This window comes from Lithobates pipiens, unplaced genomic scaffold (genome assembly GCF_037356315.1).
Source record: "Lithobates pipiens isolate NorthernLeopardFrog02 unplaced genomic scaffold, aLitPip1_a1.2 Scaffold_23, whole genome shotgun sequence".
Lineage (NCBI taxonomy): Eukaryota > Metazoa > Chordata > Amphibia > Anura > Ranidae > Lithobates > Lithobates pipiens.
In genome coordinates this window covers 70,001,624-70,014,896 of record NW_027507785.1, presented here as the reverse complement: position 1 = coordinate 70,014,896, position 13,273 = coordinate 70,001,624, and the positions used below count along the sequence as shown (strand labels likewise).

Here is a 13,273-nt window from a genome sequence, read left to right as displayed (position 1 = left end):
CATTAACAAATTTTGATTGGGAAATTGACAGAAAAAGTCTGCTGAATTTTGCATTTAATAAGGTGCAGTCACAGTTCAGGTATATGAACAGGTGCGAATCCTGAACACCAGATCAGAATAGCCAGCAGCGGGAGATTCTTATTTCCACATTGTTTAGCGTGGATAAGGAAATCGGTTTGTTCAGCTCAGTGCAAATCTTTACATGTACAGTCAGAGTGGAATGTCCTTTGCTGCCCTTGTGCTATGTGTCCAGTGCACCCCTGTGCCTTTAAGGAGGGACAGGCTCCTTCCAGGCTCACCTGCCCTCTGCCTATCCATTATAATGCATGTGCTTCTACTAAGGAGGGTCTCAAAATTTAGGGTTAGGCTTGGTTCACACTTATGCAAATTGGATGCGGGTTTCTCTGCATCCAATTCAGATGTCAGGAGCCTGTGACCCTCTCTCAAATGGAGTCATGTCACACAGCTCTGAGATGGCTGTGGAGCGAATTGCACAGGAGTCCTGTGCATCTTCTGGTCCATTTCAGGTCCAAATTCAGCCAAAAATTCAGACCAAAAATCAAACCACTGCTGTGAGCTGCTCCGCATGGCAGTGTGAGCCCAGCCTTAGGACTGCAGATAATACTGGGGTGCCATGAAGTAGGTATGCAAATTACACATTTGTAAATGTATGCAAACTAAAACCCTGTTTTTAACGCATACTGTTAAACAGGTTGGTTGCGGGCTGGCCGTTAAGTTTAGCTGGGAATTTTCTTTGGTTTTGTTCGACATGCCTCGCCCTTCCATGTACTGCAAAGGCCAGTTATAGAGCAGTGGCCATTTGTTTGTAGAGTGGACCTTCACTTGTTAGATGAACAGGTTCTGATTTGGTTTCTTGCCCCTCTATTACAAAACTGGGACACAATTTGATATCATTGGTAAATAGTGCAGTCTATACTGCAAGGCAGCACTTCATGCTTTCTTGCCTAGGCAAGAATTCTGTGTGCATCCCTTACTTCCTTCTACCACAAGACTGTGCACATGTGCAGACACAGCACTCTGCTTTGCCAGGCACCCAGGACATGCCAGGGCCCAGCAGCACATCTGTGCCTGCGGGAGGACCCCATCGCGTGCAAAGATGTACTGCCGAGCTCTGCTAAGCCCCGGATAGCCAGCCGAGATCTGTGAACGTGCCATATTTAAAAAAATGGTGGTGCAAAAGAGCAGTACGGTTAAAAAAGCAGGGGTGCACCTCTGCTTTAAAGCAGAGTTCCACTTATTTAAAAGTCAACAGCTACAAAATGTGTAGCTGCTGACTTTTAATAATCAGACACTCACCTGTCCCGTGATCCAGTGATCCAGTGATGTGGCTGCCTGAAGCTTTGCTCTTCTCCCCCCTCCTCTACGCGGTGCTGGCATTGTAACTGTGGGCTCCCGGATGTGGCTTCACAGCTGGGCGCACAACGCTCAGCCTCGCTGTGAATGGCCGGGCAAACTTCTGGGATCTGTGTTGTGTCCCAGAAGATTGCAGGGAGGGAGGGGGGAGAGGTGATCTTCCTTCCGGCACCAGGGGAGGAAGTTGGAACTGGGTGCCTGTAAAAAATAGGCTGCCCACTCCCCTCCCCCCCCCCCCCCAAAAAAATGACATGCCAAATGTGGCATGTCAGGGAGTCACCAGAGGTTCCATTTTCGGGTGGAACTCATTTTAAACAGTAGAAGTATCCAACTGTAACAATAAATAGTACTATTCTATAGCATTTTAAAAGGGCAATTAAAGTTTCTGTAAATCTCTCAGAGGGCGACACAGATTGCAATAAACGCTGCCTTTCTTTCCAGGAAGGGTAAGAGTCACTGTCCGGTATTTCATGGCTGTGTTCATGTTTGGGAGATCCTTCTCACTTCCTGTGAGGTCACCATAACAGGACGTGACCAGAGCTCTCCCCATTAGGGACAAAGCAATACAATCTTGAAAGGGGTTATAGCCCTTCACTTCTTAATCAAAAACTGTTCATATTAAAAGGCCAAGTTCTCCTGTTCATTCTTTAAGAATCCCCCCCCCTGCCCTTTTCCAGCTGCACTTTATAAAATGTCTTTTGCTTCAGTGATTTTAGTAGTGAATCAGCAACACACATCCATTGTGCGACACTGACATGCATGGTGCAGAGCTTGCATTTAAAAGGCTACATTTGGCTTTTCATAAAAAAATAAAAAAAATAATTAATAATAATAATAATAAAATCAAGATGAACCCGCAGCCCCCATTGCACTTCCCTATTATGATCGACTTCTCCAATCATCCAGGCACACTTGAAAATTTCACTATATAGCCCCAGAGGTGGGGCTGCACACAATGGAGAGCGAAGGCTGCGTTAAGCAATGAAAGCTCCCCATTGCAAGCATTGTGATGGTACACAGTCCTTGGTCGGGGCCGTAAAATGAAATTGTGTGCGGACTGTTGCACTGGCTGACCTGTAAAGCAGGCTGTCAATAAGGCTAAGGGCCTGTGTCTATAGGCTTCAAAGGGAAAATGATACGTGCTTAGATTAGTTTGAGATGCTTCTGACATCATTGAGGTTTCCTTGTGGGTGCAACAGACGTGCTTTAACTGTCTTTGTATTCTTATAGACTTTTAGCAGATCTGACACCAGCAAAAGCCTGCCGACACAGGCCCTAACTGAGCTGATCTCATTTAGGGTTGCTAATCCTAATTCCCACAATAAACGCGACCATTAGAGGGGCTTATAAATCTACATTCAAATCGAAATAAGATAAAGCAAGCAGAAATGCAATAATCTCATAGTAAATTACTATTTGGTGATTTTTACGACCCAAAAAGGTGTAGGTTTCCCTACTATGAACTACTGGGAGGACTGGGGTTGAGAAAAGTTGCATTTGACTATATGCAGGTCTCAGAACTGAATGCTATGATGGCATTACATACATTATAAAAATAGTGATGTTAAAAATGTATGTACCCAATTGGGAAATTCACCTTCTCAGTTTGTCCTGACCACCATTGTCAGACAGATGGGTGGTCACACTCCATAGCCCCCCCCCCCCTCCCCCCCACCAACACTTCTTACTAAATCCAGGGGATCTTCTCCCTTGTATTTTTTAATTTGTTGCTGGTGTGTGTGGCTCAGGATCTGTGCACGAGAAGACTACAAGTCACATCTGCCACTATTGCAGAGGGTCTCATAGATCTCTATAGACTACAAGTGAGGTGACCTCATTGCACTTGTAATCCACCGATACTTCATGCGGTTCCATAACTGAAGCCCTGTACACCATTCTTTTTCAGAGTTTAGTAGATAATGTTATAACCTAATTCACATTGTATGGCGTCTCTGCACGCTCCCCTTCTCCCCGATCTCACTGGCGTCTCTCTGCACGCTCCCCCTCTCCCCGATCTCACTGGTGTCTCTCTGCACGCTCCCCCTCTCCCCGATCTCACTGGTGTCTCTCTGCACGCTCCCCCTCTCCCCAATCTCACTGGTGTCTCTCTGCACGCTCCCCCTCTCCCCAATCTCACTGGTGTCTCTCTGCACACTCCCCCTCTCCCCAATCTCACTGGTGTCTCTCTGCACGCTCCCCCTCTCCCCAATCTCACTGGTGTCTCTCTGCACGCTCCCCCTCTCCCCAATCTCACTGGTGTCTCTCTGCACACTCCCCCTCTCCCCAATCTCACTGGTGTCTCTCTGTATGCTCTCCCTGTACGCTCCCCCTCTCCCCAATCTCACTGGTGTCTCTCTGCACACTCCCCCTCTCCCCAATCTCACTGGTGTCTCTCTGTATGCTCTCCCTGTACGCTCCCCCTCTCCCCAATCTCACTGGTGTCTCTCTGTATGCTCTCTGCACGCTCCCCCTCTCCCCAATCTCACTGGTGTCTCTCTGCACGCTCCCCCTCTCCCCAATCTCACTGGTGTCTCTCTGCACGCTCCCCCTCTCCCCAATCTCACTGGTGTCTCTCTGTATGCTCTCCCTGTACGCTCCCCCTCTCCCCAATCTCACTGGTGTCTCTCTGTACGCTCCCCCTCTCCCCAATCTCACTGGTGTCTCTCTGTATGCTCTCTGCACACTCCCCCTCTCCCCGATCTCTCTGCACGCTCCCCCTCTCCCCGATCTCTCGTTGTACGCTCCCCCTCTCCCCGATCTCTCGTTGTACGCTCCCCCTCTCCCCGATCTCTCGTTGTACGCTCCCCCTCTCCCCGATCTCTCGTTGTACGCTCCCCCTCTCCCCGATCTCTCGTTGTACGCTCCCCCTCTCCCCGATCTCTCGTTGTACGCTCCCCCTCTCCCCGATCTCTCGTTGTACGCTCCCCCTCTCCCCGATCTCTCGTTGTACGCTCCCCCTCTCCCCGATCTCTCGTTGTACGCTCCCCCTCTCCCCGATCTCTCTGTATGCTCCTTCTCTCCCTGATCTCTCTTTATGCTCCCCTTCTCCCCGATTTCTCTGGTGTCTCTGTATGCTCTTTCTCTCCCCGATCTCTCTGGTGTCTCTCTGTATGCTCCTTCTCTCCCTGATCTCTCTGGTGTCTCTCTGTACGCTCTGAGAGTCAGTGAGCTTTGTAACTTGCTCTCTGGAGGAGAGGAAAGTGAAAGTAAACTCGGCTCTGACCTCAGTCACAGTGAGGTTCAGAGCAGCAGACACACCCTCTTCACACAGGTTCAGGCCCTTGTCATATTACACAGTCTGTCAATCAAAGGAAAAGGGGGTGTGGTGGCACTTTTTTTTTTTCATGGTGCCAGTTTTTTTTTTAATCAGGAGGATTACAGACGACAGGCTATTTTCCACCTGTCATAATATGCACAAATGATTTGTGCCCTTGTTCCTTATTAGATTTAATGTTCTGCTTGCATTTTATTTTCCAGGTTCACAACCAGTTTAATGCAAAAAATTTAAAAAGATCATTCTCACATTGTGTGCCTAAGCCCATTCAGCGTAACTGCAAGTGCATTTCCTCTGCTCAGTTTTCTGATTTTGTGCATAGAGAACAGCAGTGCACAGCCATTCATGTCAATGGAAGGCTGAACACTGCACCTGGGCTGCCTAGGCAGAAGGAATATGCTGGGAGTTGTGCTGAATGTGCATAGAGCCTTAAATGCACTTTAAAACAATATGGGCGCATTTAAATTTTTTTTTTTTTTTTTTTTTACAAAAGGCGGGATTAGCCATCAACTCTTTCCGGTTTGATTTAAAACAGAAACCAAAAAAAAAAAGTTTTGGCTGTGTATACACTTTAATAATACAACACCCCTTCTGTTTGTCAATGGCACTTACCTAGAAGTGTGGTTAAAGTTGCCGATCTTTGTCACTGAATTTGCAGACTGAATACTGTTCACTTCGCTCTGTGGGTCTCTGTGAATATCTGGCTTTGGTCTGCGGGAGAGACAACCAAAAACAACACACGCTATTTAGATTCTGTTTATGTCAATACAGACACACGTGCCAAGTCATCAGTCTGTTTGGCTAGCATGAGCTGTACAATGTGGAGAGATAGGGAATGCTCGCTATCTCGTCAGCCCAAGGCGGGGAACCTGTGGCTCCTGGCAACTGCTGGAACTACAAATCCCAGCATGGTGTACCAATCATCTGCTGGCAAGCCATAATGGCCATTATACTGCTTAGCCTGTGAGCACAGATATGATGGGATCCCTGGCTGCTGACCTGTGCAATCTGCGCTCTACGATACTGATCCTGTCGGGCTTGGAAGAAGCATGCGGAATGGAGATCAGACCTGTTAGGTTGTATTGGCAGAGCTCGACCCTGTACCTTTAAGTAGCCAACGGCATATATTCTACTAGCCAAGGTTCCCTTTCACCACTTCAGCCCCAGAAGGCCCCCCCCCCCCCCCACTTCATGACCAGGCCAATTTATGGGATACAGAACTGCGTTAATTTAACTGACAATTGCGCGGTCTTGTGACACTGTACCCAAATAAAATTGATGTCCCTTTTCCCCACATTTAGAGCTTTCTTTTGGTGGTATTTGATCACCTGTACGGTTATTTTGGGTGCTTTCAGAAAAAAAAAAAAAAAGACAAATTTTGAATAGCTTAAGGGCCGGTTCACACAGGGGGCAATGCGAGGCGACACCGACTTGCCTCGCCGCGACCTCATCGGCTACTTGCAAACGACTTCTGTATAGAAGTCAATGCAAGTTGCCCCGAGGTCGCCCGAAAGTAGTACAGGAACCTTTTTTCTGAGTCGGAGCGACTCGAGTCGCTCCTCTCAGAACGGTTCCATTGTACAGAACGGGGGCGACTTGTCAGGTCGCGGCGAGGCAAGTCGTGTCGCCTCGCATCGCCCCCTGTGTGAACCGGCCCTTAAGTTAAAGTGGAAGTAAAGCCATCGATTTAACCAGTTAAAAAAAAAAAAAAAAAGGCATGCCGGGAATGCTAACTGCACATTGGCTGTGCTCTAAGCCAAACTATCAAACCATCCAATGGCTGGTGTCATAACGAATCACATGTGCAGCACCATAGCAGTTGAAGATTAAACAGAGGCAAAGATGGCCGCTTCCTTGGCTGAAAACGATAGGGGAGTTTACTTCCACTTTAAAGTGGCATTGCGGGCTATACTTAACTAATCTTAAAAACGTTCCCTCCCCTCCCTAACATCTATGCTGACTAACTTGTACAAGAAAGGCGTAAACACCCATTTTCCCGCTCTTGTCCTGTCACGTGTTATTCCTTGTGTCAGTCAGTGGCAGCTGCAGGGGAGAGAAGAGAGTGCTCGACAGTGGCTGGTGATTTTTGGAAGCGACGAAGTCACCCGTAGGATCCTATGGCCCATCTGCTGTCAGTGCTCCCTCCTCTCCCCTGCAGCCACTTCTGTCAGACACAGGAGAGCCAGATCACGCGTTTATTACCTTGGTTTGTATTTAAGACTTGAATCAAAGGACAGGAAGGGAAATTAGGGATGGGGTGACGCTTGATCGTTCAGACTCTGTACTTTTCGCTGGTATTTCTATGCAGGTGTGTCTCCCTGATTGCTCAAAAAGATTTCTTCTCAAAATGCGAGCGTCCCCACTGCTTACAATTATCCAACCTACTTTTCTTGGGTTGGCTTTTTAGCCCCCTGCGATTCAGCACTGCTGTGGCTAACCCCCGAGGTGGACAATCCCACTACTTTACCACCAACGTAGTGGTTAAAGATCTTGTTCAAACTTTCACACATCCCCTGAAGAAGCAATCTAATGCGAAACATGTCGGGACTATGTGTGCTTGACGAGAACAACCACTGTATTGCATTATTCTGAATCTTTTAAGCATATATTGCTACTGATTTTAAGCTCAAACTTAATAAATTTTTGTACTACTAATTTTGTACTTCAATTAATTGTATTTTGTTAATTAGCACCGCAAAAATCCCTAATTTCCCTTCCTGTCCTTTGATTCATGTTTCAAACTTTCAGGGATGAGGTGCCATCTTTGTTAGGTGTTGCTTGAGGTTGAACCATCAAAATTATTCCAATTTTGTATTTAAGACTGTCTAAAAATTGAAGGCCACAACAGACGTTGAATCATCCATAAACAATGTTTTTTACAATACAACATAAAAAAAAGATTAGATAGCCAACGTGTTTCAGGGGTAATAAAACTGCTTCATCAGGGCTCAATATTGGATTTAGCATATAGTGGATTGACTGTAGTACATGCAGGGTTTCTGATCCGGGCTGGTGAAGTAGCACAGCTTCTTTCAGCACTTGTTTTAAGTCGTCTGTTCTTCTACACCCCTGAAATGTGTTGGCATCAACATGCATACATACTTACCTTTACAGCATCCTGTGTATTGAAACTTCGCTACTCCCCATCAAGGTAATAGACACTTTAGGTAGGTTGAATACCTGTCATCACCGCCATGTTTTTTTGGTTCCTACCATCAGGACCCAAATCCAGCAAAACGGTCTTTAAAAGGTTAACAAACTGATAAACTGGCTGAGGGTAGGAAGTCTTTGAAGACCCTATATGTGGAAAAGCTGAAGTTCTGGCATTAGCAATGGTATCTACAAGTTGTCCAAATAGCAGGAAGTCAGGGCTATGGCATGGAGTTGTGGTTCTGAAATGTTGCAGTGGATAACAAAAGTATGTGCAATATCTTTACACAAGTGTCCCTATGGTCGACACCATTTGGTTTGGTTAAGGTTAGTTTGGTTGCACCTTTGTGCAGATTCTGCATCAAAAAATCAAGCAGTATCAAATTCATTACTTCAAAAGTAAGGATCTAAGTGGTCTGTAGTTTAAGGTTAGACAATGACAAAAGTTCCAGAATACCCTCCGGAAAATGCACAAAGTACCGTAGATCTGAAATTTCAACAAAGGGAGCATTGTTCTAGTGAATTAGTAGTAAGATAATAAAATTTAAAGTTTCAAATCTTTAATGGCAATAGTATTGATTCATGTTTAACATGGGTTTCTGTTTAACAGGCCAATATCCGGCCGTGTATACCAGCCTTTAAACTCTCCATCACATTTTTATAAATGTGAGATATATAAGGAAATTCCACAAAGGAAGCTCTGTTCCTGTGAATTAGTAGTAACGGACAATAAAATTAAAAGTTTAAATATTTAATGGTAATCGTATCAATTCATGTAACAAATGTCAAATGTTATACAATGGAAGGAAAGTACCCTGTGAGCACAGTGACTCGCGTCTGCCATGGTATTCTCCGCAGAACCAAGAAAAAGGGATGGATGGCTGTCACATACCCTAATGTTGTGGAGGAGGGATGGTTAACCCGGAGAAATGCAGGCTTCGCTCCCGGGTCTCAAACCCTGCCAGATGGAAGGAGGATGTGGGAGAATTCCGAAGCTCCTGGATGGAGGCAGGGAGCCCAGGAGGAGCCCGCTCCACTCCCGGTGGTCAGGGAGATGGTACAGAGCTGGTCGGTCCAAATGGGGGGGGGGGGGTGGACGGACGACGACAAGAGCAGGCAAGGAGCTTGGGTCCATGTTGGAACCATAGGCTCAGTCCACAGGGCAATAGAAGAGAGGGTGTGGATGTTGAAGAACATTTCTTCACAACATCCACACCCTCCCTCCCTTCCATTGCTCTATAGACTGAGCCTGCCTGTGATTGCTGCTGCCCTCCAACATGGGTCCAAGCTCCTTGCCTGCTCCTGTCGTATTCCCCCCCGATTGGGACCGACCAGCTCTGTAGCATCTCCCTGACCACTGGGAGTGGAGCGAGCTCCTCCTGGGCTCCCAGCCTCCATCCAGGAGTTTCGGGATTCTCCCACATCCTCCTTCCATCTGGCACTGCTTGAGACCCAAGAGCGTAGCCTGCATTTCTCCAGCTTCACCATCCCTCCTCCACAAAATTAGGGTATGTGACAGACATCCATCCCTTTTTCTTGGTTCTGCGGAGAATACCACAGCAGACGTGAGTCACTGTGCTCACAGGGTACTTTCCTTTCATTGTATAACATTTGACATTTGTTACATGAATGAATGAATAAATGAAATACTTGTATAGCGCACAATGAGAACTGAATCGCCTCTAGGCCTAATACGATTAACATTAAATGTTTAAACTTTTAATTTTATTGTCTGTTACTACTAATTCACAGGAACAGCGCTCCCTTTGTGGAATTTCCTTATATATCTCAGCTGGTCCTTAAAGTGGTTGTAAACCCTTACAAACCACTTTGACCTACAGGTAAGCCTAGATTAAGGCTTACCTGTAGGTCCAAGCAATATCTCCTAAACCTATATGGTTTAGGAGATATTTGCCCGAAAATGGGCACCGCTGTCTACAGCGCATGCGCCGTAGACAGCGGCGCGCAGGCGCACTGAGCGCGGCATTTCCAAAAATGGAGCTGCCGCGCGTGTCGACTGCCGTGCGCATGCGCGGGAGTGACGGCTTCGCCGAATGACAGCGGCGGAGCTGCGAGACGCCACCAGCAAGATGGATGCGGCGGACTACAGGGGACAGCGGCGACTTCGCTGGCTCCTGTGTCAGGTAAGTGACACATAATGGGCTACTATGCGATGCATAGTAGTCCATTATGCTTTGCCTTTGCAGGGAATGAAAGAGGAAGTAAACTCATCAGGGTTTACTTCCTCTTTAAAGTTTGGGAGCAGTGACCAGAGTACATTGTATACATATATTTTTTTATGGGCAACTTTGATTACATTAATGCCCCTGGCACCTGTGTTTTACAAAGAATATCTGGGCAAGGCAGAGGCATTAGGCACTCTGAAATGTAAAAAAAAAAAAATGTGATGGAGAGTTTAAAGGTTGGTATACACGGCCGGATATTGGCCTGTTAAACAGAAGCAGCCCAACATTTGGCCAGTATGTACAGCAGCCTGTCCGGCTTCTGTCTGGAAAACCAGCAGCCGATCGTCATTCGAATCGGTGTGTTCTGCCCGAGGTGGGGGTACCCTGTCAGAAAACGATTGCTCAACAGGGAGATCGCTGTACTAACATTACATAGTCAGTACAGCAAGTGATTGCATATTTTTTTTTACATTCAGCCTGCTGGGTTGAACGGAAACAAAAATTGGTGTTGACACCGGTGTACTACAGCGTAAACCTGTGTGAGGGCTTTGTTTACCTGCACTGGGATGCATAGTCATAAATATTGGCACCCCTGCAGTTCTGTCAGATAATGCACCATTTTGCCCAGAAAATTGTTGCAGTTCCAATTGTTTAGGCATTCTCATGTTTATTTCTTTTGTTTGTGTACGACACAAAAAGGAAGAAACAAAAAGCCAAATCTGAGACATTCCACGCAAAACTCAAAAAATGGACTGGACAAAATTGTCACCTTATCAAAATTGTAAGAAATAATTGCATTCCAAGTTTGTGATGCTCCTGTAATTTGTAATTAAACTCACCTGTATCAATTAACAGGTGCTGGCAATATAGAATTCACATCAGCAACCAGTAAAAATTTAGAAAAATGGACTCAACCTTTTTGTTATGTGTCTCTATGTGCCACACAGAGCATGGAGAAGAGAAAGAGCAGCAAAGAATTGTTTGAGTATTTGAGAACAAAAATTGTAGAAAAGCATGGACAATCTCAAGGTTACAAGACCATCTCCAGAGATCTTAAGGTTCCTGTGTTCACTGTGTGCAACATTGTCAAGAAGATTACATCCCATGGCACTGTAACCAATCTCCTGGCTGGAGGTGGACGAAAGAGAAACATTGATCAAAGATTACACAGCAAAGGATTGTTCAAAAGGTGGATAAAGAACCTCGATCAACTTCCAGGCAAATCCAAGCTGGCCTTCAGGCACAGGGTACAACTGTGTCAGCTCACACTATACGTGGTCATCTGAATGAAAGGGATAGCTATGGTAGGAGACCCCACTGCTGGCACAGAAACATAAAAAAAGTCAGATTGGAGGAAGCCGAAATCCTTTTGGGAGAATGTGCTGTGGACAGACGAAACGAAATAACAGCCTTTTTGGTAAAGCCCATCCTACTGTTTTCAGAAAACATGGTGGGGGTTCACAGAGGTTTCGTGGTTGCTTTGCTTCTTCAGGCACTGGATGTCTTGACCATGTGCATGGCATTATGAAATCTGAAGACTACCAAAGAATTCTGATGTGCAACGTAGGGTCCAGTATCACAAAGTTGCTTCTCCATCAGAGGTCAAGGGTCTTGCAGTAGGACAATGACCCAAAGCATACGTCAAAAAGCACCAAGAAATGTCCAGTTTAAAATCACATAGAGCACCTGTGGAGAGATCATAAAACAGCAGTTGCGAAAAAGGAACCCTTCCAATCGCAGAGACCTGGAGCAGTTGGGCAAAAGAACAATGGTCCAAAATTCCAGTAGAGAGATGCAAGAAACTCAATGGTTACAGAAAGCGATTCATTTCAATTATATTTTCGAAGGGGTGCACTAGCAAATATTAAATTGAGGGTGCCAATAATTTTGTCTAGTCCATTTTTTGAGTTTTGCGTGGAATGAGCCAGATTTGGCTTTTTGTTTCGCCGCTTCTTTGTGCCGTACCCATACAAAGAAATAAACATGAGGATGCCTAAACATTTGTAATTGCAACAATTTTCTGGGTGAAGTGATGCATTATCTGACAAATGCAGGGGAGCCAATATTTTTGGCCATGACTGTAGGCGTTCCATGCACCTCGTGCAGGCAGTCAAATTTATGTCAATTGAGACGTAGCGGCTTCAGCAACACAGCTACTGATCCCAATCTGACATTTGTGCAGGAACCGATGCACAGCCCCAAAAGTACACTGTCTGCGTTCGGGGGCATGCATCTGCAGGGTTGTCAATTTGGGAACAGCAGTGGTATCTGTACAACCAGTGGGTCCCAATTGACATGGACGGGACTGCCTGCACAGTGATGCATGGAACACCTGTGCGGCTTAACTGCAGCTTTTAAAATCACAATTGTAAACAAGCACACAAAAAGGGAAATAATAATGGGGATACTTGTTCTGATATCAGCTGTATCAGGCCACATTTACACCGGCGAATGAGCTTAACACTCATTCCATGCAAGAACCAGTGGGTGTTCCCGGCGAATAGCAATGGTAAGCTTCTGGCTCCCGCAGATAACCATGGCCAGTGTTATGTATTTGCTCATGGTGCGGTTGCGGGTGATGACAAGTGAGCAGCAGTGATTAGCTGCGGGAGCCTGCAGCCACCCTTTGCTTTCAAATAGCGATGGGCTCGGGCGTGTTTTCGGATCGAACCCACCAGGAAGCTGGCACTGCACACCAACAATCATAGGCAGCGTGTGTACATGCAGCTGCCCGTCAGGAAATGCCTTACTGCCTATGACTGCCTTTCAAATTCTCACAGGAGCTCTGGCATGTAATCAGTGTTGGGCCCAATCGAGGGTGTGAATGTGGCCCTAGAGGATGCTCCACATTTTGAAGAGATTTCCAGTTGTGTAAAAATGATCAGGAGTGAAGGCAAAAAAAAAAAGAAAAAGAAAAAAAAAAAGGACGGGTGTAGAGAAACACTTCTCTACTAAACAAAAAAAATAAAAAGGTATATTATGTATATATATATATATATATATATATATATATATATATATATATATATATATATAATTTTTTTTTTTCAGCTGTAGGCATATACTTGCAGTGTTTTTGTAGGTTTCATTTACCTTTAAGCATAATTTCTCTTACAAACTTCTCATTAATCCCAATTAGGCTGTCGTTCAATAACCTTTTATTCCAGCTATTCCTTACAGGACCGTGAAACAGGATTTAAAACATAATTTCTGGGCCAAACTCAATCTCTCGACACATAAAAGGAGAATTTTTTTGTCACCGTTCAAATATCTGTTGGCCAATACATCC

At 45.6% G+C, this 13,273-nt stretch overlaps 1 protein-coding gene across 1 annotated transcript in view; it reads right to left on the bottom strand.

The window, feature by feature from the left end:
* RYBP (RING1 and YY1 binding protein) overlaps window positions 1-13,273 on the bottom strand; it is a 118,310-nt gene that overhangs the window by 9,571 nt on the left and 95,466 nt on the right. The window contains exon 4 of the mRNA XM_077451832.1: window positions 5,261-5,359. Coding sequence (XP_077307958.1) covers window positions 5,261-5,359 — 99 coding nt within the window. The remainder of the gene's footprint in view (window positions 1-5,260; window positions 5,360-13,273) is intronic.